This window comes from Coregonus clupeaformis, chromosome 3 (assembly GCF_020615455.1).
Source record: "Coregonus clupeaformis isolate EN_2021a chromosome 3, ASM2061545v1, whole genome shotgun sequence".
Taxonomy (NCBI): Eukaryota; Metazoa; Chordata; class Actinopteri; order Salmoniformes; family Salmonidae; genus Coregonus; species Coregonus clupeaformis.
Window position 1 is genome coordinate 33,077,970 of NC_059194.1, and position 25,530 is coordinate 33,103,499.

The window sequence follows — 25,530 nt, forward strand, 5'->3', positions numbered from 1 at the left end:
ATACGCACAAAAAGCGTATTTCTCTAAAATCTTGTGCACAAATGTGTTTACATCCCTGTTAGTAAGCATTTATCCTTTGCCAAGATAATCCATCCACCTGACAGGTGTGGCATATCAAGAAGCTGATTAAACAGCATGATCATTACACAGGTGCACCTTGTGTTGGGGACAATAAAAGGCCACTCTAAAATCTGCAGTTTTGTCACACAACACCATGCCACAGATTCCTCAAGTTTTGAAGGAGCGTGCAATTGGCATGCTGACTGTAGGAATTTTTACATTTACATTTACATTTTTAGTCATTTAGCAGACGCTCTTATCCAGAGCGACTTACAGTTAGTGAATACATCTTTTTTTTATACTGCCCCCCCGTGGGAATCAAACCCACAACCCTGGCGTTGCAAACGCCATGCTCTATCAACTGAGCTACATCCCTGCCGGCCATTCCCTCCCCTACCCTGGACGACGCTGGGCCAATTGTGCGCCGCCCATGAGTCTCCCGGTCGCGGCCGGCTGCGACAGAGCCTGGATTCGAACCAGGATCTCTAGTGGCACAGTTAACACTGCGATGCAGTGCCTTAGACCACTGCGCCACTCAATGTCCACTCTTTGCTTATTTGAGCTGTTCTTGTCATAACATGGACTTGGTCTTTTACCAAATAGGGCTATCTTCTGTATACCCCCCCTACCTTCTCACAATACAACTGATTGGCTCAAATTCATTAAGAAGGAAAGAAATTCCACATATTAACTTTTAAGAAGGCACACCTGTTAATTGAAATGCATTCCAGGTGACTACCTCATGAAGCTGGTTGAGAGAATGCCAAGAGTGTGCATTTTACTTCTTTTTTTAAAACATTTATTAGTCATTTAGCAGACGCTCTTATCCAGAGCGACTTACAGTTAGTGAGTGCATACATTTTCATACTTTTTCAAGAGTGTGCAAAGCTGTCATCAAGGCAAAGGGTGGCTATTTGATTTGTTTAACACTTTTTTGGTTACTACATAATTCCATATGTGTTATTTCATAGTTTTGATGTCTTCACTATTATTCTACAATGTAGAAAATAGTTTAAAAAAATAAAAATAAAAAACCTTGAATGAGTAGGTGTTCTAAAACTTTTGACCGGTGGTGTATGCAGTGCCTTGCAAAAGTTTTTCCTATTTTGTTGCATTACAGCCTGTAATTTAAATTGATTTTTATTATATTGGTGAAGTGAAATGAAAAAAAATAACTTGTTTCAAAAAATTCTAAAAAATAAATAACAGAAAAGTGGTGCGTGCATATGTATTCACCCCCTTTACTATGAAGCCCCTAAATAAGATCTGGTGCAACCAATTACCTTCAGAAGTCACATAATGAGTTAAATAAAGTCCACCTGTGTGCAATCTAAGTGTCACATGATCTCATTATTTATACATTTACATTTACATTTTAGTCATTTAGCAGAAGCTCTTATCCAGAGCGACTTACAGTTAGTGCATACATTATTTTTTTATCGAACCCACAACCCTGGCGTTGCAAACGCCATGCTCTACCAACTGAGCTACATCCCCTGCCGGCCATTCCCTCCCCTACCCTGGACGACGCTGTGCCATACACCTGTTCTGAAAGGCCCCAGAGTCTGCAACACCACTAAGCAAGGAGCACCACCAAGTAAGCGGCACCATGAAGACCAAGGAGCTCTCCGAACAGGTCAGGGACAAAGTTGTGGAGAAGTACAGATCAGGGTTGGGTTATAAAAAAATATCAGAAACTTTGAACATCCCACGGAGCACCATTAAATCCATTATTAAAAAATGGAAAGAATATGGCACCACAACAAACCTGCCAAGAGAGGGCCACCCACCAAAATTCACGGACCAGGCAAGGAGGGCCTTAATCAGAGAGGCAACAAAGAGACCAAAGATAACCCTGAAGGAGCTGTAAAGCTCCACAGCGGAGATTGGAGTACCTGTCCATAGGACCACTTTAAGCCGTACATTCCACAGAGCTGGGCTTTACGGAAGAGTAGCTCAGAAAAAAGCCATTGCTTAAAGAAAGAAATAAGCAAACACGTTTGGTGTTTGCCAAAAGCCATGTGGAAGACTCCCCAAACATATGGAAGAAGGTACTCTGGTCAGATGAGACGAAAATTGAGCTTTTTGGCCATCAAGGAAAACACTATGTCTGATGCATACCCAACACCTCTCATCACCCCGAGAACACCATATTTTTCATCGGCAGGGACTGGGAAACTGGTCAGAATTGAAGGAATGATAGATGGCGCTAAATACAGGGAAATTCTTGAGGGAAACCTGTTTCAGTCTTCCAGAGATTTGAGACTGGGACGGAGGCTCACCTTCCAGCAGGACAAAGACCCTAAGCATACTGCTAAAGCAACACTCAAGTGGTTTAAGGGGAAACATTTAAATGTCTTGGAATGGCCTAGTCAAAGCCCAGACCTCAATCCAATTGAGAATCTGTGGTATGACTTAAAGATTGCTGTACACCAGCGGAACCCATCCAACTTGAAGGAGCTGGAGCAGTTTTGCCTTGAAGAATTAGCAGAAATCCCAGTGGCTAGATGTTCCCAGCTTATAGAGACATACCCCATGAGACGTGCAGCTGTAATTGCTGCAAAAGTTGGCTCTACAAAGTATTGACTTTGGAGGGGTGAATAGTTATGCATGCTCAAGTTTTCAGTTTTTTTGTTTTATTTCTTGTTTGTTTCAAAATAAAAAATATTTTGCATCTTGAAAGTGGTAGGCATGTTGTGTAAATCAGATGATACAAACCCCCATAAATCCATTTTAATTCCAGGTTATAAGGCAACAAAGTAGTAAAAATGCCAAGGGGTGGTGAATACTTTCGCAAGCCACTGTATGTCATATAACCAACATTCAAGTCTGATGTCATCTATTTATGTAAACAATTAGTTTCAGGCAAACATTTTATGGTTTGGCTCATGGGTGTGAGGAGTTATGCCCCTTTGCGATTCATAATATAATCTCATACAGCCAACATTCATACACTGAGTGTACAAAACATTAAGAACACTTTCCTAATATTGATTTGCCTTTATTATAGCTTACTATAGCTAATAATTAGGATATTAAGGATGGACTACATGACTTATAATGTTTGAATAACAAATCACTTAAGGCCTAATAAGACATAATAAAGCCTTATAAGGTACTTATATACAGTGAGGGAAAAAAGTATTTGATCCGCTGCTGATTTTGTACGTTTGCCCACTGACAAAGACATGATCAGTCTATCATTTTAATGGTAGGTTTATTTGAACTGTGAGAGACAGAATAACAACAAAAAAATCCAGAAAAACGCATGTCAAAATGTTATAAATTGATTTGCATTTTAATGAGGGAAATAAGTATTTGACCCCTCTGCAAAACATGACTTAGTACTTGGTGGCAAAACCCTTGTTGGCAATCACAGAGGTCAGACGTTTCTTGTAGTTGGCCACCAGGTTTGCACACATCTCAGGAGGGATTTTGTCCCACTCCTCTTTGCAGATCTTCTCCAAATCATTAAGGTTTCGAGGCTGACGTTTGGCAACTCGAACCTTCAGCTCCCTCCACAGATTTTCTATGGGATTAAGGTCTGGAGACTGGCTAGGCCACTCCAGGACCTTAATGTGCTTCTTCTTGAGCCACTCCTTTGTTGCCTTGGCCGTGTGTTTTGGGTCATTGTCATGCTGGAATACCCATCCACGACTCATTTTCAATGCCCTGGCTGAGGGAAGGAGGTTCTCACCCAAGATTTGACGGTACATGGCCCCGTCCATCGTCCCTTTGATGCGGTGAAGTTGTCCTGTCCCCTTAGCAGAAAAACACCCCCAAAGCATAATGTTTCCACCTCCATGTTTGACGGTGGGGATGGTGTTCTTGGGGTCATAGGCAGCATTCCTCCTCCTCCAAACAAAGCGAGTTGAGTTGATGCCAAATAGCTCGATTTTGGTCTCATCTGACCACAACACTTTCACCCAGTTCTCCTCTGAATCATTCAGATGTTCATTGGCAAACTTCAGACGGACCTGTATATGTGCTTTCTTGAGCAGGGGGACCTTGCGGGCGCTGCAGGATTTCAGTCCTTCACGGCGTAGTGTGTTACCAATTGTTTTCTTAGTGACTATGGTCCCAGCTGCCTTGAGATTATTGACAAGATCCTCCCGTGTAGTTCTGGGCTGATTCCTTACCGTTCTCATGATCATTGCAACTCCACGAGGTGAGATCTTGCATGGAGCCCCAGGCCGAGGGAGATTGACGGTTCTTATGTGTTTCTTCCATTTGCAAATTATCGCACCAACTGTTGTCACCTTCTCACCAAGCTGCTTGGCGATGGTCTTGTAGACCATTCCAGCCTTGTGTAGGTCTACAATCTTGTCCCTGACATCCTTGGAGAGCTCTTTGGTCTTGGCCATGGTGGAGAGTTTGGAATCTGATTGATTGCTTCTGTGGACAGGTGTCTTTTATACAAGTAACAAGCTGAGATTAGGAGCACTCCCTTTAAGAGTGTGCTCCTAATCAGCTCGTTACCTGTATAAAAGACACTTGGGAGCCAGAAATCTTTCTGATTGAGAGGGGGTCAAATACTTATTTCCCTCATTAAAATGCAAATCAATTTATAACATTTTTGACATGCGTTTTTCTGGATTTTTTTGTTGTTATTCTGTCTCTCACAGTTCAAATAAACCTACTATTAAAATGATAGACTGACCATGTCTTTGTCAATGGGCAAACGTACAAAATCAGCAGGGGATCAAATACTTTTTTCCCTTACTGTACATACTTATAAACTCCAAATTAGTGGCTAATATGTGTCCCTTAAAATAAAGAGTTACCGAATATTACACAACTCTTTCAGGTTAATACAGATTATTTTCAGGATTAGAGAATTAACAAACCTTGAAATGGTTGTGCACAATCTTGTTTGACAGTTGATAGCCACTGGAATCCAAACAATGCTTATTCTATCATCAATAAAACTGTGGTCTGTTCAATGTTGAGAGTTCTTCAACGGGATTCTGAACTAACTGAATTTCTCTGGTAGTAGGATTCATGTGGTGAAAACAGGGCATCTGTCACCCACCGACAACCACAGGCCTAAGGCCATCTGACACACACACTTCCATCACCTGAGCTTCTTAATTCCCGGCAATTAACTTTCAACACCTGCCTGACATTTCAATTCTGTATGGACACGTCAATAGTGGAATCTTCCATTCAGGGCCGGCTCTAACAGGGTGGCAAAGCCGGGCATGGGCCCCCCTGATAGAATTTGTGCCCCCCCCACACAGTTTTGTTTCCCCATAAACATAACAAATGGTACAGTATGAAAATGTATGCACTCACTAACTGTAAGTCGCTCTGGATAAGAGCGTCTGTTAAATGACTAAAATGTAAAATGTAAAATATGAATTACCCTGTTCGGTTTTGCCAATGTAGTGCTCCTGGGCCTGCCAGTAGCACAGACCGGGACAAAGGCTAAATGCTGGGTGTGTGCTCATGATCTGAGGAGGGGTGAGGGAGGGGGGATGTAATAATGTAATATTTAGTAGTTAAAATCCCAAAATACATTCTGATTGGGCACCCTCACAGAGAGGGAAAAGTGGTTCACTTTTGCAGACAGCTACAGCTAATAATAGGCTACCTAGTAGCTACTAGATTTTGGTAATGATACGTTTAGGTAATAATAATAATTATAGCTAGTTGGCTAAGCTTTGATCAGCTTGGACATCCGAAAATGGCTGAGCACTGCCAAGAGCAAAAAAACAGAGGACCACCATGTCGAGAGCGATGCCAAGCTCACCGACCAGCCTGCAGCAGGCCCGACCAACAAGGTTGAGGAGCCTAGCATCAAATCGAATGCCCGCCCATCCCCCACGCCGCCTGCTGACCAACAAGATCGAGAAGAGCCAGGGCCTAGCACCAGCACCAAGAGGGTGACATCACAACAAGCACCTGCACCTCCGTTATCCCAGCCACTAGTACCTGACGACCTGTTGAATCTAACCAAAACTGAACCAATGGAAGCAGAGTTTATTGTGGCTCGCAGCCTCACACATTCTTGCAAAGTGAAATTGACACCACAGCCAGCAACAACAATTGGACCCCACTCAGTGTACTTCAAAGATACGACAGGCCTTTATCAGCAATGCCGACTGTGCTGTTGGCACTGAAACATGATTAACAGTTTTGGGGCATCTACAGCAATGTGTGAAAATTAATTCTCCACCCTGAACAATGTACTCAGTGAACACAGACTCTGAACACAGAGCATACTACATCAACGAAAAGCCCAGCTTCTCCAACTGGCATTTAAAAGGGACCTGACAAGTATAGTTGAAGTCGGAAGTTTACATACACTTAGGTTGGAGTCATTAAAACTCGTTTTTCAACCACTCCACAAATTTCTTGTTAACAAACTATAGTTTTGGCAAGTCGGTTAGGACATCTACTTTGTGCATGACACAAGTAATTTTTCCAACAATTGTTTACAGACAGATTATTTCACTTATAATTCACTGTATCACAATTCCACTGGGTCAGAAGTTTACATACACTAAGTTGACTGTGCCTGTAAACAGCTTGGAAAATTCCAGAAAATGATGTCATGGCTTTAGAAGCTTCTGATAGGCTAATTGACATCATTTGAGTCAATTGGAGGTGTACCTGTGGATGGGCCTACCTTCAAACTCAGTGCCTCTTTGCTTGGCATCATGGGAAAATCAAAATAAATCAGCCAAGACCTCAGAAAAAAAATGGTAGACCTCCACAAGTCTGGATCATCCTTGGGAGCAATTTCCAAACGCCTGAAGGTACATCTGTACAAACAATAGTACGCAAGTATAAACACCATGGGACCACGCAGCCGTCATACCGCTCAGGAAGGAGACGCGTTCTGTCTCCTAGAGATGAACGTACTTTGGTGCGAAAAGTGCAAATCAATCCCAGAACAACAGCAAAGGACCTTGGGAAGATGCTGGAGGAAACAGGTACAAAGGTATCTATATCCACAGTAAAACGAGTCCTATATTGACATAACCTGAAAGGCCGCTCAGCAAGGAAGAAGCCACTGCTCCAAAACCGCCATAAAAAAGCCAGACTACGGTTTGCAACTGCACATGGGGACAAAGATCGTACTTTTTGGAGAAATGTCCTCTGGTCTGATGAAACAAAAATATAACTGTTTGGCCATAATGACCATCGTTATGTTTGGAGGAAAAAGGGGGTTGCTTGAAAGCCGAAGAACACCATCCCAAACGTGAAGCACGGGGGTGGCAGCATCATGCTGTGGGGGTGCTTTGCTGCAGGAAGGACTGGTGCACTTCACAAAATAGATGGCATCATGAGGATGTGGATATATTGAAGCAACATCTCAAGACATCAGTCAGGAAGTTAAAGCTTGGTCGCAAATGGGTCTTCCAAATGGACAATGACCCCAAGCATACTTCCAAAGTTGTGGTAAAATGGCTTAAGGACAACAAAGTCAAGGTATTGGAGTGGCCATCACAAAGCCCTGACCTCAATCCTAAAGAAAATGTGTGGGCAGAACTGAAAAAGTGTGTGCGAGCAAGGAGGCCTATAAACCTGACTCAGTTACACCAGCTCTGTCAGGATGAATGGGCCAAAAGTCATATCTTTCTTGTGTATTCTATAAAACAATGGTTATTGAGGTGTACGGCTACATTTCAGATACATTTTTGTACATTTCAACAGTAGTAGGACCAATCTACCTTGTTTTATTAGAGCTCTAAAGCAATACTAGTTGTGCCAGAGCCCTGTTGGCCCAGGTCAAAAGTAATGCACTGTAAAGGTAATAGGGTGCCATTTGAGACGCAGACAGGATGATCTATGGCCCCTCCCGGCCAATTAGGACGGGGCGCCAACGTCTTTATTCGCCTGCCAATGTCAACAGTGGCACAGCCATGATGCTTATTTCACTCATATCTCCCAGGACGCACACTGCACCATATAAATTAATATGTAGGCTAGCAGCCAAGGGGTCAATTGGGTATGGTAGAGTATGGCAGTTGCCATACCCTAGCTCAACACCAACAAATCATTCCAATCATGAGTAAAAGGCAAATTCAGTGTAGCGGTATTAGCCGCCGGCTTTAGGACCATGCGGTAGGCTCAATGCAGGGTGGGAAGGCTGTTTGCCCAGCTGGCTGGCTTTAGGACCATGCGGTAGGCTCAATGCAGGGTGGGAAGGCTGTTTGCCCAGCTGGCTGGCTTTAGGACTGTGGATACTGTAGTGCAGGGGTGTCAAACTCATTTTAGCTCAGGGGCCACATGGAGGAAAATCTATTCCCAAGTGGGCCGGACCGGAAAAATCATGGTATATATAACTTAAAAACAACAACTTCAGATTGTTTTCTTTGTTTTAATACGATCAACATACAACATAAAGCTGGAGCCTGAGGACAGTGTGTCCAAAATAGTGCAAGCACAACATCACTATTAATCATAAAACATGTCAAGTTTATTTGAAAATTCTAAAGAAAAAGAACACACAAACACACAATGCCTCAGTGATTAACAGAACTGTTTCACAGATCACAGAACTATATCAGGGTGTCATTTCTCAGGCAGAAATGTAGATACAAATAATGAAATCCTGTTCCCCAAACAAGTGCAAGAACCACAGTCAAGAATAGGTTAAATATACAAATAAAATAAAAACAATTAAAAACAATAGCACATCAACATAAAAACATATAAACATAAATCTGAAAGCGTTGCTCAAACTCCCGTAACAGTCCCGTTATTTTATCTTTGATACCGCTTCATGTCTGCCACATGTTGGGTCGCGCACACATTTTTCAGACAGGGGAAGTGAGCTGCATCACCACCGGCAAGTTGCGTCTCCCACAATGACAGCTTCAACTTGAAAGAACGTATGCTGTCATAATACTGCGTGACAACTTTGTTGCGCCCTTGCAGCTGTTTGTTCAAGTTATTCAGGTGCTCTGTAACATCCACCATAAATGCAAGGTCCTGCATCCATTCTGCGGAATGAAATTCTAACACTGGTTTGCCCTTTTCTTCCATGAACTGTTCAATTTCTTCTCGTAAATCAAAGAAACGCCTCAGCACAGCACCTCGGCTTAACCATCTTACCTCAGTGTGGTATGGCAGGCCATAGATGTGGTCTTTCTCTCTGAGAAGGCTGTCAAACTGACGGTGATTCAGGCTTCTGGATCGGATGAAATTAACAGTTTGGATGACCACCTTCATGACGTTATCCATCTTTAATGACTTGCAACACAAAGCCACCTGGTGCAAAATACAGTGAAAAGTCAAAAAATCACGTCCTCCATTTGCTTTTTTCCCGATCATTGAGGGCGCACCATCTGTAGCCAGGCTGACAGCGCGGGACCAGTCCACTCCGACCCTGTCCAGCGCGCCGACGAGTGTGGTAAAAATATCAGCTGCTGTCGTTGTATCTGTCATCGGCACCAACTCCACGAACTCCTCGGTGACGGTCAATGTGTCATCAACTCCGCGGATGAAAATGGCCAGTTGTGCAACATCTGTAATGTCCGTGCTTTCATCAATTGCAACCGAAAACGCAATAAATGACTTTACTTTTTGCTTCAACTGGCTGTCCAAATCCACTGAAAGATCGGAAATCCTGTATGCAACTGTGTTTCTTGTCAGGCTGATATTTGCAAAAGCCTGCCGCTTTTCAGGGCACACAATCTCCGCTGCCTTCATCATGCATGTTTTTACAAATTCACCCTCACTAAATGGTTTTGAAGCCACTGCGATTTCATTAGCAATGAGGTAGCTAGCTTTCACTGCAGCGTCACTGATGTCTCGGCTGTGAGTAAACACATACTGCTGTTTCTTCAGACCCGCCAACAGTTCATTCACCTTCTCTCATCTCCGCTGTCCTTGAAAGTTGTCATATTTGTCGGCATGAAGACTCACATAGTGGCGACAAAGGTTATATTCTTTCAGCACTGCAACATGCTCTGAACACACCAAACATACAGCTTTCCCATTCAATTCCGTGATTAAATAGGATGACCATTTTTCTTGGAACACTCTGCACTCTGCGTCCACTTTTCTCTTTTTGACAGAGACATATTGGGGCAATGAGGGTGCCAAAGCACATAATGTTAAAAGTAGAAGCCGTAATAAATATCGCGGGCAAAACAAAGTAGCTCATTGGCTGCACGTGCTTGACCTACTTGCTCTGCCCGGTATAAACAGTTTGCTTGCTTAACACAATTGCTATTGCGCCATCCAGTGGACGCAATTGGAACAGCAGTTTATTTTATTGAAAAATTGCAGCGCATTTTTATACTTAAAAAAAATATATATATATATATATATATATATATATATATATATTTATATATATATATATATATATAATTTTTTTTTTCCCGAAATCATCTCGCGGGCCGGATTAAACCCGTTTGCGGGCCTGATCCGGCCCGCGGGCCGTACGTTTGACACCCCTGCTGTAGTGCATCGACGCAGCTCTGTAGTGAACAGCGCACATTTTCTCTCAAAACAGTGCAGAGGTGGAAGATGGCTAGGTAAATGCTGTTTGACTTGACATGAAACTAAACTAGAGTCTTTGATCCCAGTGTTGAGCTAGTGCATAGCAGCTAATTGCTGTATGACATGTGTTTGTAGAATGTTAAATCCACTATCGACTGAGGTGAATGAAGTTACAGCAGCCAAGGTAATAATGTCTGGAGTCAATTTGGGTTGTTTTGCTGTTCTTTAAATTGCTTTTATTGTGTAGAAATGCAGTAAATGAGCTTCAGCCATCACAGACGTCATTCATGGGGGGGGTGAGAGCCAACATAAGTCACATAGCATATATCAACTCAATGATGTCTGAGACAGCTCAACCCACATAGCCAACTTTGATTGGGCCGCCAGGAGACAGACCCTATATATCAGTGAGGCTCCATCACCAGGATCAGATATGATGATGATCAGACAGCTCTCCTCTTCAGCAGTTGATTGTGTTTCCTCAAAATGACTCAGAAGGTCACAGGCTCATATGATGTCACACATGTAGTAGGCCTTGGAGCTGTCCCAGTGGAAGCCTGACAGGTGAATCTGTCAGTGATAAATGTGAACCAATGTGTTTTTTGCGGTCAGCAAGCAGGCGTCTGTGGCCGAGATGGACTGTGTAGACTTGATAAATCGTTGCCTTCACTGGAACAACAAATGTTTGGAGAGACAGAACCCATCCCCCCCATCTCTCCCCACCTTGCCTCCCAACTCCCCAGGCCAGAGAGACTGTCTACCTCCCAAATGGCACCCTATTCCCTACGTAGTGAGCTACTTGGGCTCTGGTCAAAAGTAGTGCACTATATAGTGAATAGGGTGCCATTTGGGACACATCGTATGACAATGCTGTGTGCGGGTTGCCTCCTTATTTAGCGGTGTTGCTGCTGCTGCTGAGAGCCCAGAGCGTTGAACCGTTGCTTAGCTGATCTGTTTGGGTTTCATGGCATGACCGTCTCTTGGCAGACAAAAGGCTGCGTTTAGGCTATCTCTGGCAGGGCCCCTCCATCAGTCACAACACCGCATCCAGTGGAAGACAGAGAATATAACTAAATGTTTGATTTAGGGATCAAGTTTACTTTGGGCTGTGAATTAGATTTGGGATAGACCATTGCCAAGTGTACTAAAAATACACAGATGCAGTACAGGTGTGTTCCTATGAGATAGGGAGTTTATAATTTCATAAACAGTTGTGTACTTTGTGTAACTGATAAATGTAAGCACAGCTATTTTTGGAGTAGAAATACTTCTGATGAATCAACTAAAGTGCTCAACTGATGCTCTGTTGAATGTAATGTAGTACTTAACATACTTTTTTTTATTAAATTTGAGACTTTTGGGATAACAGAACCTGAATAACAACCCACCAACTTACAACCTCATTTTCCCATAAAATCCTTCCTGAATGGATGGAGTAGATATCACTACCTTCTTTGGAGATGCATGAACCAGGTCAACAAACATCAACTTTAATTGATTTGGACTGATCCAATTGATTGGAATCCAGCTTCATCAACGTCTTCTCGTTGTGATCCGCATCAAGTCAAACAGGGCAAATGTTACATTAGGATTGCAAAGAATGACGTAAGGTTTAGCTTCACATTTAATTTGCTCACTTTTTACTTTCCACACAGCTTTTTAGAGAATGAAGAGGGAGGCTGGTATAAGTGATGAAAGATGGGATGAGAGGATTGGCTGAAGAGCCAAAGGGTATATTCTGATGAAGGCATTTTGTTCCCAAAATTATTGTAGCACGAATGGGTGAGGTAAAATGTTCTGCTCAGGGCTTCTTTTACAAGGAAATACTCTGCATGGTAATCTGCAAAGAAACAATGGGTGCATTTATTAATATGTCACCCTATTAACATTGTTAATCCACAAATGTTCCAAATAACTGTTTTATTACAACCAAGACACAATCTGCCAACACGTCTACAGTCTGTCACTTTTCATTAGGACTTCAGTTGGCTGACTTTAAATTCCACTATTGAAAACACTAGTTTTGTTTTGATAGATTCTCAAATAAAACAGCGCTCTATTGTTCTATGGTATGACAAAAATGGAGAATGACTGTCAGGGACAAAACAGGAAGAAAACAGAATGGTGACAATTAATTGAGTACACATGTATTCTCATCAATTTCTATTTAAGGTTCTTCTATCAATCGTATTACTTCCAGATGTATCAGTGTCTGTTTCTCAAGAATTTAAACAAAATGATACATTTGGAACATCTCTGAAGTGCCTAAATTGCTGGAAAGTCCAGAGATGGTCCCAATGTACTATTTATTTCATCACCACTATGATTATAATAAGACATGTTTGCCCTCCAATCATGTTATGTGTCAGTCTGAAGTCAGGAGATTCAATCAATCTGAATAGCCTGAATATAAATATTTGAAATGGAGAGGCAATGTGTGGGCTATGCACAAATGATCCTACATTGTTAGAATATTTTGAGTAAATTGTGCTCTGTCCCAGGCAACTTTGAGAATCAGCATAATAACTTTAATCAATTGGTATCTAAACTTTCCACTCCTTCTTTAGTGTTTTTCCCCTTCTATTCCCCTCTCTTTTATGTATTCCAATTCTCTTGTACAAGTGTTTGATTCGTTGGCTGGCTGTGCATGTTAATGAGATGAGACAGAGATGGTTTTTAAAAGCTGCTGCTCGACAACATGTTGGGATAGATGGCAAGCAGCGTGATCGCCGTGAAGTCCGAATGAAGTTTCTGATCTGAGCTCTCCGGACCTACGGAGTTCGTGAAAACTCGAGAGTATTCGGAAGAATAGAAATCAAACATTGTTTCTCCTGTCATCGCCTAAAGTTAAAGGGAGAATACCAATATACTGTCGATTGAGTGAGGTTTAGTTGGGGTAACCACCCGGGAGCTCCGAATTTGAGGTTCCTTATCAGCAGACGAGATGCATCGTTGTACAACAGCAGCGTTGCTTTTGTTAGTTATTGCCTTATATTCCCTCCACACAGAAGGTAAATATATATTTATATTTGAGCAATGTAAAATGTATGAGAAGGAGCCAGACCCTATTGAAACTTATCGGAAAAAATATGTTTTCAGCCGTTAGACATGTTAAGCTGATGGTAATGAGTCAAAAAATTAAAAAAATGTTGTGCAGCCGAATTTCACCTGTAATGTTTTACCATCTCCAAATCTGCTCCCTTTTGGCAACAGAATAGGCTATTGTTGTTCATAACAGTTATATTACTGTGTTTGTTTTGTACAATTGTGGCTTTGTTCGTTTATTGCGTTAACCAATCACCCACAGTCGGTAGTCAGACTACTTTGTATAAATGTTATCCTTTAAAGGTTTTACATTTTACCATGATGGTTGTTAGCCTTTTATGCTAACCGGCGTTGGTCTTTAGCTGATTTGGTTGGTTCACGTGGTTGATGAGAATTGTAATGCCCGGGGTTGAGGAATTGGAGATGACTGTTGATGAGGGAGCCTTGAAGATGTAGGTCACACGTTTCACAGTAAGCATGAGCCTGCTTCAGCTGTTCACCTGACCACCTGCATGAGTGTTAAACAGTCCCAGTGGCGTTGTGAATCCACAAGCCTTGCTTTACAGTGGAGACAATAATTAAGTTTAATGTTTTACAATACAGTTACTGAGTCCTATTCAATCGTTCTCGTTCTCTTAGTTTTATTTCATACAGATTAAGTGAGAACTACACCTGACAATCTGTGTTAAATCGAAAACCATAACTGATGTTCAGTTATTCTCATCAGAAAATATAGTTCTACTGATGGATAAAAACCTTCAGATCAAGGTGTTAATTTGACCTCAATTTTATTGTAACACATCTGTTTTATTTCTTTTACAGCCTACAAGTGCAGGTGCACAAGAAAAGGGCCAAAGATTCGCTACAAGGATGTGCAAAAGCTGGAGATCAAACCCAAACATCCTTTCTGCCAAGAGAAGATGATATTGTGAGTCATTCTTTGAATAATTTCTGGCCTGCTCTCTCTCTCTCTCTCCCTGCAATGCTTTTGTCTGCTTGTCTCATAGATGTCAGTCACTCCATGTGTGCTATTCTGTTCGTTTACCAAATGCACTGTAACTTTTATCAATATTCACTCTTTTTCTAATCTCATTCTCATACTATATCAAAGCAGCTGATTGACCTGTTAATATATTGATATGGAATCTGATCATGGATATTTTGAGAACCTATTAGCTTAAAGGTGCCACACATAGTATTTTTTTGAATTTTTGCTTGATGTCAGAAAATGTCCATAATACTGTATATCTGGTGCTAATAGTGAAATGATAGTGTTTCACAGTATTACTTACCCGCCTGTGTTGGGATTGGATGTGATATTCGCCTATTGATTTCTCCCGCCGAAGCGGCATCTGTTGTCAATCTGGGAAAGCTATTCTGACTTTGTGGCTGTTATCTAGTGAAAATCGCTCTGTCATTTGCTGGTTGCAAAGGTTCTACACTGTTCGCTCCAGTTTATGTGAGAAAACAAGCACCGAATAGTGTAGGGAATCATTGCACCATCTAAATCGCTGTGAAACATTCTTTCTATAACAATAAAATAATTTCTTTTTTACAGCTGTTTGAAGCTGGTGCACCGGTTTTGGTCCACCTGCTTCAAACAGCTGTAAAAACGCTAAGTTTTGTTATAAAAAAATATTTTGGACTGCGATTTAGATGGTACAATGATTCCCTACACTATTCAGTGCTTGTTTTCCTATTCAGTGCTTGTTTTCTCACATAAACTGAAATTGAGCGGACAGTGTAGAATTTTAGCAACCAGCAAATGAGTGATTTACACTAGATAACACAACCACAAAGTTTGACAACAGATGCTGCTCCAGTGGGAGAAAGACTTTCCCTCTTCAGATATGAGCGACTGTCTAACTATTTTTGAGGGTTCTAAATGGACTTGAATTGCCCTATACTATTGCTTTTCCTTTCCCAAATAGATGTTGAGCTCACATTTTAGTCATTTTCAGTGGAAGTGGTGCTTACTTTTGTAAAAGATCACATACTCTTTCACCATCTACTGTTCACTTGAGGTATTGAACAGAAATGTGTTCCCATGAACGGAAAAACCAAAACCATGAAGTCAAATGTTGTTCTGTCCCGCTGTCATTGATTACAGTACATTGCTCTCGATATTATCAAAAGGCTGTAGGGTCCGTCCAACAAAGAGTTTTGTTGGCCCCTTGGACCATTAAACTGATATTTATTGCTGGGTCTTATGTCCTGGGGCCGATGCGATAAAGTTTAGTTGAACACCAAACAGTTAAAGCTGGTCTATTTGCATATTTGCATAAAATGGTGGCCGCTGGCCACTGACCTAAGTGAGAAATGAGACTCAGCGGGCTCCGGAAAGAGTGCCCCTTCTCTCCTTTGTTGGCTGGCATGGCTCACGTCTCAGAATTTAACATTCTGCAGGGCCACCTCCACTGTCACAGCAGTGCCTCCAACTCCGACCAAGAGTTAGAAATTAACCAAATTAACCAAGGCCTCTGTTGGCTGGGCAGGTGAATAATTAATTAAGAAGCAGACAAACTATAAGAGATTGATTTGAGAAGCCCCTGCAGAGCTCTGGGCACAACACACAGCACATGTCACCGCTGGCTCAAAAATGCCATACAGACAGACAGTCTCTCCAACTGCTGCTCTGAATGTCAATGGGTTCATCTAGCCAGGCTCAGAGATCATGTATACCCAGTGCTGTTTTTAAAGCCTGTTCATGCAGTAATGTTGATTAGCTGTTTACTCTTACACTCTCTCTCTCTCTCTTCTTTTGTTTGTCAGTGTCACCATGGAGAACGTGTCGCGCTTCAAAGGTCAGGAGTACTGTCTGCACCCCAAACTGCAGAGCACCAAAAACCTGGTCAAGTGGTTCCGGATCTGGAAGGATAAGCATAGGTGAGAGGTCATCCCACTCCATGAGTTGAACGGCCCCCACCAGAGGGCAATACTGCCCGTATTTCGACTTAATTTCTATCCTATAGAGGAAATTCTTGTTTAGGTTCCACCTCCGAAGAATGACGCAGGCTGCTAATACATATTCACGAATTGGGGGTGGGAACGTTGTGGTGATTTCCACATGGAGTGGAGACATAACAATAAGTAACTGACAGCTGTCAGTGTAGCTAGCTAACATGCTAACCTTATCCACCTAGCTAATGATATCTGTTGTTGCTACAGCATATTCAAAATATTAGCCAGCTGGCTAGGCTATGGCTGGTTCTGGAGCTGGATTTACTCCGGTTATATGGATAGCCTAACTATTGAACAGTTTGGACTAGAGGCCAGGGTGACAGCTAAGGCATTTTCACCGAAAATGTACAACTACAGCATTAATGTCTAGCTACTTAAAATAAAAATAATACTCTGCTAAAAATGTACATATTCAGAACACTCTCCCAAATCCCAACTTTGGCAGACAAGTTTCAAATTTCTAGCCACAAGCATAAACTAGCTAGCTGGGGAAAGGCTCATCAGGACGACTGACTGAACAGACTGAACCGAATCCATTCGTCTACACTCGGCTCTCGCTACGCGACATGCCGAGTGGGCACCAGGCGTGTCCATGTAGCTTCTCCCGCTATGGAAAGTATGGTTATAGGAATCTATATAGCTAAGTAATCATGTACTGTATATTTGGCTGTATTTAACAACTTTTTCCCTTCTCTCTTCGCAGGGTGTATGAAGCTTAAACCATGGATTATGTGCACAAAGGGAACAAGTGGAAAAAAACGCCATTAAGACTGTTTTTGTGAAGTACAAGACATAATCTCCAAGCAATCAGTACTTCGTCTTGGAATGAGATTTATCAAGCACATAAGAGATCTAGTTTGCTGGTGCCGTTTTAGTTGGCCATCAGGCTAATTATTGTTACTCACTTAAATCATTTCAACTGTAATAATGGTAATATTTCTCCAATGCCAACGTTCAAGGCTGTTTACCAGTGGAAGAGGATACTGGAGGAAATGCAGTGAGAAAGGTCCCTTGATGAATCTGGCCCATGGTGTTTTTTGGATAGGAGATGTTTGCCCTTGAACCGTCTGTTTGTTCCGGGGACTATAGTATGTCGATGTCTTGTAACATAAAGGGGTCATGGGATTCTTTTTATTGTATACTGCTAATGCTGTATCTTGGTGTGCTCTCCAGGAGTGTCAAGCACAGCATACTGTATACGTATGTAGGGAACTTGATGAAGGGAATTATTCATTACTCAGACCAAGCACCCAAATATATATATAAATCATTTTGTAAATTTGAAACCATTCAAAGAGAAGAGAATAGTGTACACGAGAAAATAACAACCCAGGTCAATGTGTAGTCATTTTAGATTTCATTGGTGCCATGACATTCCCATATGCAATCAATCAGTTGTAGTTTATTATGAGCGGTATATAAAGTCAACCTGTTAATTTAGATCTTGTAAGACATATTTTCTGTACCTGGTATGAACTATTGTAAACAGCAATGGTATACTAAGTTGCCCATTTACTCTCATTTGTATCATTGTCCTGATGTCTTGTGTTTTCTTATGGTGTTTTCTACAAAGACTGGAGTTCATCAACATGTTTCATTGTAGAAGAAACTCTTCATCATTACCTATGGAAAAGAAACCTTTTAAGAAATATCTCATTGTACCCCTCATAAGAATCAAGACATTCAATCATGAAATTGTTACAGAATAAGTGGTTAATTAAAGAGCATGTTCATGATATTATCCAACACTTTTTGAACGATGACCTTTGAAAAGGTGTGATTATTTTGTAAACTATTGATATATGTTGTTACAATGACAGTTGCATTTTTATTTCACCAAACAGAATGTTCAATATACAGTTTCTTCAAAGAATGTGCATTCCTCTTGTTTTATATATAAATACAAATGTTGTAAATAGTCATACCAATAGCCTATGTTAGTGAGAATCCTTCTAAGACTTTCTAGTGTAATTTATTCTATTACTGAGTTACTGTTTTGCTATTTAAATGTTCATTCGGTAACAGACATTTTAAGTATCTGTGTTTGGACTGACCTACCAAGCACAGCAATCAACAAGCACAGCAATAAAAAACACTGTCTGAAAACAACCCTTTCATTGTTGATTTATCTTAATTGCTAAATCAACATTATATTTTCACTCCAGACATCTATGAGCTTTCAGACAGCCTAAATACACTGCTCAAAAAAATAAAGGGAACACTTAAACAACACAATGTAACTCCAAGTCAATCACACTTCTTTGAAATCAAACTGTCCACTTAGGAAGCAACACTGATTGACAATAAATTTCACATGCTGTTGTGCAAATGGAAAAGACAACAGGTGGAAATTATAGGCAATTAGCAAGACACCCCCAATAAAGGACTGGTTTTGCAGGTGGTGACTACAGACCACTTCTCAGTTCCTATGCTTCCTGGCTGATGTTTTGGTCACTTTTGAATTCTGGCGGTGCTTTCACTCTAGTGGTAGCATGAGACGGAGTCTACAACCCACACAAGTGGCTCAGGTAGTGCAGCTCATCCAGGATGGCACATCAATGCGAGCTGTGGCAAGAAGGTTTGCTGTGTCTGTCAGCGTAGTGTCCAGAACATGGAGGCACTACCAGGAGACAGGCCAGTACATCAGGAGACGTGGAGGAGGCCGTAGGAGGGCAACAACCCAGCAGCAGGACTGCTACCTCCACCTTTGTGCAAGGAGGAGCAGGAGGAGCACTGCCAGAGCCCCTGCAAAATGACCTCCAGCAGGCCACAAATGTGCATGTGTCTGCTCAAACGGTCAGAAACAGACTCCATGAGGGTGGTATGAGGGCCCGACGTCCACAGGTGGGGGTTGTGCTTACAGCCCAACACCGTGCAGGACGTTTGGCATTTGCCAGAGAACACCAAGATTGGCAAATTCGCCACTGGCGCCCTGTGCTCTTCACAGATGAAAGCAGGTTCACACTGAGCACATGTGACAGACGTGACAGAGTCTGGAGACGCCGTGGAGAACGTTCTGCTGCCTGCAACATCCTCCAGCATGACCGGTTTGGCGGTGGGTCAGTCATGGTGTGGGGTGGCATTTCTTTGAGGGGCCGCACAGCCCTCCATGTGCTCGCCAGAGGTAGCCTGACTGCCATTAGGTACCGAGATGAGATCCTCAGACACCTTGTGAGACCATATGCTGGTGCGGTTGGCCCTGGGTTCCTCCTAATGCAAGACAATGCTAGACCTCATGTGGCTGGAGTGTGTCAGCAGTTCCTGCAAGAGGAAGGCATTGATGCTATGGACTGGCCCGCCCGTTCCCCAGACCTGAATCCAATTGAGCACATCTGGGACATCATGTCTCGCTCCATCCACCAACGCCACGTTGCACCACTGACTGTCCAGGAGTTGGCGGATGCTTTAGTCCAGGTCTGGGAGGAGATCCCTCAGGAGACCATCCGCCACCTCATCAGGAGCATGCCCAGGCGTTGTAGGGAGGTCATACAGGCACGTGGAGGCCACACACAGTACTGAGCCTCATTTTGACTTGTTTTAAGGACATTACATCAAAGTTGGATCAGCCTGTAGTGTGGTTTTCCACTTTAATTTTGAGGGTGACTCCAAATCCAGACCTCCATGGATTGATCAATTTGATTTCCATTGATAATTTTTGTGGGATTTTGTTGTCAGCACATTCAACTATGTAAAGAAAAAAGTATTTAATAAGATTATTTCATTCATTCAGATCTAGGATGTGTTATTTTAGTGTTCCCTTAATTTTTTTGAGCAGTGTATAAAAGTATCAGTCCATATGTAATCGCTAGACAGCGCAATGTGCTCCTCAATGAATTGGGATGGGATTACCGTTCTCCTAGCAGCAGGATATTATCCCTGCAACACAATCGTGGATTATTTCTTTCAAAATAAGAGTCGCCATGCAATAAATGTTTGCACTCTAGTGCAGCACTGCTGTTTTTCACAGCATTGCAACCACCTTTGAAAAAATAAATTGATAATTTGACGTATTATTTATACCAGTTTTTATTTTGAAAGTTTACACAAATACTGGTATGTTGAAAGCTATTGTGTAGGCTATATTGAAAGAAATACAGTTTTAATAAAATACAAATATATTTTATTGGAATTACTCAATAGAGTCTGCAAAACTTAAATGGGTATCTTGTGCTGGTCAACGGGTTTAATACAGAGTACTGGTGACTCCTTACTTCATTCGCTGCAATGTTAGCAGTACACTGTAAAGGCCTATTAACCAAGTTTTCAAAACCAATAACAGAGACAAGATCAGCAAAGGTCAGCAAAGGCATTTTCTGTAGAGTTAAAAAAATAATTTTCTCTCTGATAACTCATATTAAATGTACTCTCGCATGCCATTGTGACAAAGCTTATTCACATTGCCCTCTAATAAGACTGCATTAGAGAATAAGCACACATAAACACCACAACTACTACCGTCTGACTGTTTTCTAAAATGGGGACACCGATGAGAAAAGCATAGTTTATTATCAAATCCACCACAAATCCATGCATTGCCAGATACTGTAATGCCAGATATTTGTGAAGTGGAAGTAGTGTATCCTTTAATTCCCTTTCATACTGGTTTAAGGAATCCATAATTAAAATATTTAATGTAATGCAATTACTGCTACTAACTATGTGTTGCATTTCTATGGCTATAACTGTCCAATGTGACGTTAAGCTCACAGGCACTATCACATACTCAAAATACCACCAATTGTGCACCGTTCCAGGCACATTTGGCATAACCTCTTTGCCGTCACAAAACAGACTATGTAATTCCTGACTCGCAAAAGACACAGGGGACATTAATACAAATTGCTCCTTCAGATGTGACTTCAAAAGATTCAGTGCCTTGCAAAAGTATTCATCCCCCTTGTCGTTTTTCCTATGTTGTTGCATTACAACCTGTAATTTAAACATATTTTTATTTGGATTTCATGTAAAGGACATACATAAAATAGTCAAAATTGGTGAAGTGAAATGAAAAAAATAACTTGTTTCAAGAAATTCAAAAAAATTAATAATGGAAAAGTGGTGCGTGCATATGTATTCACCCCCTTTGCTATGAAGCCCCTGAATAAGATCTGGTGCAACCAAATACCTTCAGAAGTCACATAATTAGTTAAATAAAGTCCACCTGTGTGCAGTCTAAGTGTCACATGATCTGTCACATGATCTCAGTATATATACACCTGTTCTGAAAGGCCCCAGAGTCTGCAACACCACTAAGCAAGGGGCACTACCAAGCAAGCGGCACCATGAAGACCAAGTACAGATCAGGGTTGGGTTATAAAACAGTATCTGAAACTTTGAACATCCCACGGAGCACCATTAAATCCATTATGAAAAAATGGAAAGAATATGGCACCACAACAAATCTGCCAAGAGAGGGCCGCCCACCAAAATTCACGGACCAGGCAAGGAGGGCCTTAATCAGAGAGGCAACAAAGAGACCAAAGATAACCCTGAAGGAGCTGCAAAGCTCCACAGCGGAGATTGGAGTATCTGTCCATAGGACCACTTTAAGCCGTACACTCCACAGAGCTGGGCTTTACAGAAGAGTGGCCAGAAAAAGCCATTGCTTAAAGAAAGAAATAAGCAAACACGTTTGGTGTTCGCCAAAAGGCATGTGGGAGACTCCCCAAACATATGGAAGAAGGTACTCTGGTCAGATGAGACTAAAATTGAGCTTTTTGGCCATCAAGGAAAATGCTATGTTTGGTGCAAACCCAACACCTCTCATCACCCTGAGAACACAATACACGGGACAAGACCCATAATAACAAGAGCGCAATACACGGTACTCACAAGACCAACGGACATGGGACAATAATTGACAAGGACATTGGCGAACAGAGGGCACATATATACACGTACTAATCAGGGAGAATGGGAACCAGGTGTGCGTAATGAAACAAGACAGTCCGGGGTAAGTGGTAATGAACCAGGTCAGTGACGCCTAGAAGGCCGGTGACATAGTCCTCCGGAGCTGGTGAACGGAATGAGCATCAGTACCGGGGGGATCCGTGACAATAATCCTCTTTAGTAAGTGGAGATGGAAGAGTTTTGGTTGTCTTTGGAATTTGAAGTTTAGACCCAGATGAGTGATTTTTTGTGCATTTGTCAGAGCACAGATTACTTTTGATATTTCTGAAGAAAATGTAGTACTTTCTCACTGTGTTTCTTTTCGTATGATACCAGATAGAACACAGCTTGCTTCAGGAATTCTTGGACCTTCTCTAAGGTAAAGCCCACACTTGATTTTGATACTTGAGTGTAGTCGATATACCAGAGCTTGCCATGTAGTGTGTACGATTACCCAAATGGGTAATTATCTGAAAATGCTATAATACTAGATAATTCGAAGAATTGTATGTTACAGTATACTGTATGCAGGATATTTTATTTGTCAGGCCAATTGATTGACCTGATGCATCTTTTGTCACATGTCAAGGTTGGCCTTGGGCTGATTTGAATGTGTAAAGGTGTAGCTATTACCATCACCATTAAATTAATCTAGGTCGTTAACAGTTATGCCAGTCCATCATTATTTACATTTTATTTCACACTGGAAGTGTTAAAGTGTTTTGTCTTTACAACTGATATTCAACACAACAGAACATTAATGTATTGTTTTGGAATTAGTATAACATGCAGGACTAAATGCATATGTTTATAACACAGTCTCCCTCCAAAACTAACCATATATGGTTAGTAGAGACCCTACCGAGTATTTCCCACCCCACTTTAGCTGAGACAGGTAGACAAGTTTTCTCTCTACAGCCCAACATTCTCAAAATACCAGTGTCTAAGGCACTGCATCGCAGTGCTAGCTGTGCCACTAGAGATCCTGGTTCGAATCCAGGCTCTGTCGTAGCCGGCCGCGACCGGGAGACCCATGGGGCGGCGCACAATTGGCTCAGCGTCGTCCAGGGTAGGGGAGGGAATGGCTGGCAGGGAGGTAGCTCAGTTGGTAGAGCATGGCGTTTGCAACGCCAGGGTTGTGGGTTCGATTCCCACGGGGGGCCAGTATAAAAAAAAAATACAAATAAAAAAACAATTCTAAAAAAAAATTATAATGTATGCACTCACTAACTGTAAGTCGCTCTGGATAAGAGCGTCTGCTAAATGACTAAAATGTAAAATGTAAAATGTAGTATTTTTTCATTAGTGTCAAAAAAATTACAAATACTTATAGCATTTTCTTGTTGGCACAATAAAAGTGGCCATTGATAAAAATTATATATAATTTGAATTATTGTTTTGAAATGCTGGCTTTTTTTTGGAAGGTTTCCTCATTACCATACGAAAGTCACGTCATCGTTTGTGCTGCTGCAAGAATACTAGTATTGAGCCAACCCTCTGACTGATTATCGAAGACACTGCACTTTAGCAAAGATTAGATAGGCCTACATATATTCTTAGTATTTCCTTATGTTCAGTACTGTAGATCTCAGACAGTACCATACACACACAGACAGCACACACTTGACATGCTTGCCTTGTATCACAGTGCAGCTTCACATTTGTCTTTCTAGAAATGTCTAGACCCTCACAAACTTTTACAGATGCACCATTGAGAGCATCCTGTCAGGCTGTATCACCGCCTGGTACGGAAACTGCACCGTCCACATCTGCAGGGCTCTCCAAAGGGTGGTGCGGTCAGCCCAACGCATCACCGGGAGCACACTGCCTGCCCTTCAGGACATCTACAGCACCCGGTGTCACCGGACAGCCAAGAAGATTTTCAAGGACCTCAGCCACCTGAGCCATGGCCTGTTCACCCCGCTATCATCCAGAAGGCGAGGTCAGTACAGGTGCATCAAAGCTGGGACCGAGAGACTGAAAAACAGCTTCTATCTCAAGGCCATCAGACTGTTAAATAGCTATCACTAGCCGGCCTCTACCCAGTACCTTGCCCTGAAGTTAGTCACTGTCTCTAGCCGGCTACCACCCGGTTACTCATCCCTGCACCTTAGAGGCTGCTGCCCCATTTACACAGACATGGAATCACTGGTCACTTTAATAAGGTTTACATGCTGTTTTACCCATTTCATATGTATATACTGTATTCTAGTCAAGTCCATCCTATTCAACTATTGCTGTACATATACTATTCTATCCACGTATTCTTCAGATACAGTGGGGGAAAAAAGTATTTAGTCAGCCACCAATTGTGCAAGTTCTCCCACTTAAAAAGATGAGAGACGCCTGTAATTTTCATCATAGGTACATGTCAACTATGACAGACAAATTGAGAAAAAATTATCCAGAAAATCACATTGTAGGATTTTTAATGAATTTATTTGTAAATTATGGTGGAAAATAAGTATTTGGTCACCTACAAACAAGCAAGATTTCTGGCTCTCACAGACCTGTAACTTCTTATTTAAGAGGCTCCTCTGTCCTCCACTCGTTACCTGTATTAATGGCACCTGTTTGAAATTATTATCAGTATAAAAGACACATGTCCACAACCTCAAACAGTCACACTCCAAACTCCACTATGGCCAAGACCAAAGAGCTGTCAAAGGACACCAGAAACAAAATTGTAGACCTGCACCAGGCTGGGAAGACTGCATCTGCAATAGGTAAGCAGCTTGGTTTGAAGAAATCAACTGTGGGAGCAATTATTAGGAAATGGTAGACATACAAGACCACTGATAATCTCCCTCGATCTGGGGCTCCACGCAAGATCTCACCCCGTGGGGTCAAAATGATCACAAGAACGGTGAGCAAAAATCCCAGAACCACACGGGGGGACCTAGTGAATGACCTGCAGAGAGCTGGGACCAAAGTAACAAAGCCTACCATCAGAAACACACTACGCCGCCAGGGACTCAAATCCTGCAGTGCGAGAAGTGTCCCCCTGCTTAAGCCAGTACATGTCCAGGCCCGTCTGAAGTTTGCTAGAGTTCATTTGGATGATCCAGAAGAACATTGGGAGAATGTCATATGGTCAGATGAAACCAAAATAGA

At 41.9% G+C, this 25,530-nt stretch overlaps 1 protein-coding gene across 1 annotated transcript; it reads left to right on the top strand.

The window, feature by feature from the left end:
* The first annotated feature begins 13,217 nt into the window (after positions 1-13,217).
* On the top strand, positions 13,218-18,636 carry LOC121544822 (C-X-C motif chemokine 14). Its single transcript, XM_045209438.1, has 4 exons — positions 13,218-13,532; positions 14,389-14,494; positions 16,339-16,452; positions 17,231-18,636. Exons 1-4 carry the CDS (start codon positions 13,466-13,468, stop codon positions 17,244-17,246), a joined length of 303 nt encoding a protein of 100 aa, XP_045065373.1. The 5' UTR covers positions 13,218-13,465; the 3' UTR covers positions 17,247-18,636.
* Positions 18,637-25,530: the final 6,894 nt, after the last annotated feature.

What these genes read in the sequence shown, in the direction of transcription:
- LOC121544822 (XM_045209438.1), top strand. Translation starts at nt 13,466, where the DNA reads ATGCATCGTTGTACAACAGCAGCGTTGCTTTTGTTAGTTATTGCCTTA. An exon ending in ATATTCCCTCCACACAGAAG is followed by an intron (nt 13,533 to 14,388) that starts GTAAATATATAT and finishes TTTCTTTTACAG; the next exon opens with CCTACAAGTGCAGGTGCACA. An exon ending in TGCCAAGAGAAGATGATATT is followed by an intron (nt 14,495 to 16,338) that starts GTGAGTCATTCT and finishes TTTGTTTGTCAG; the next exon opens with TGTCACCATGGAGAACGTGT.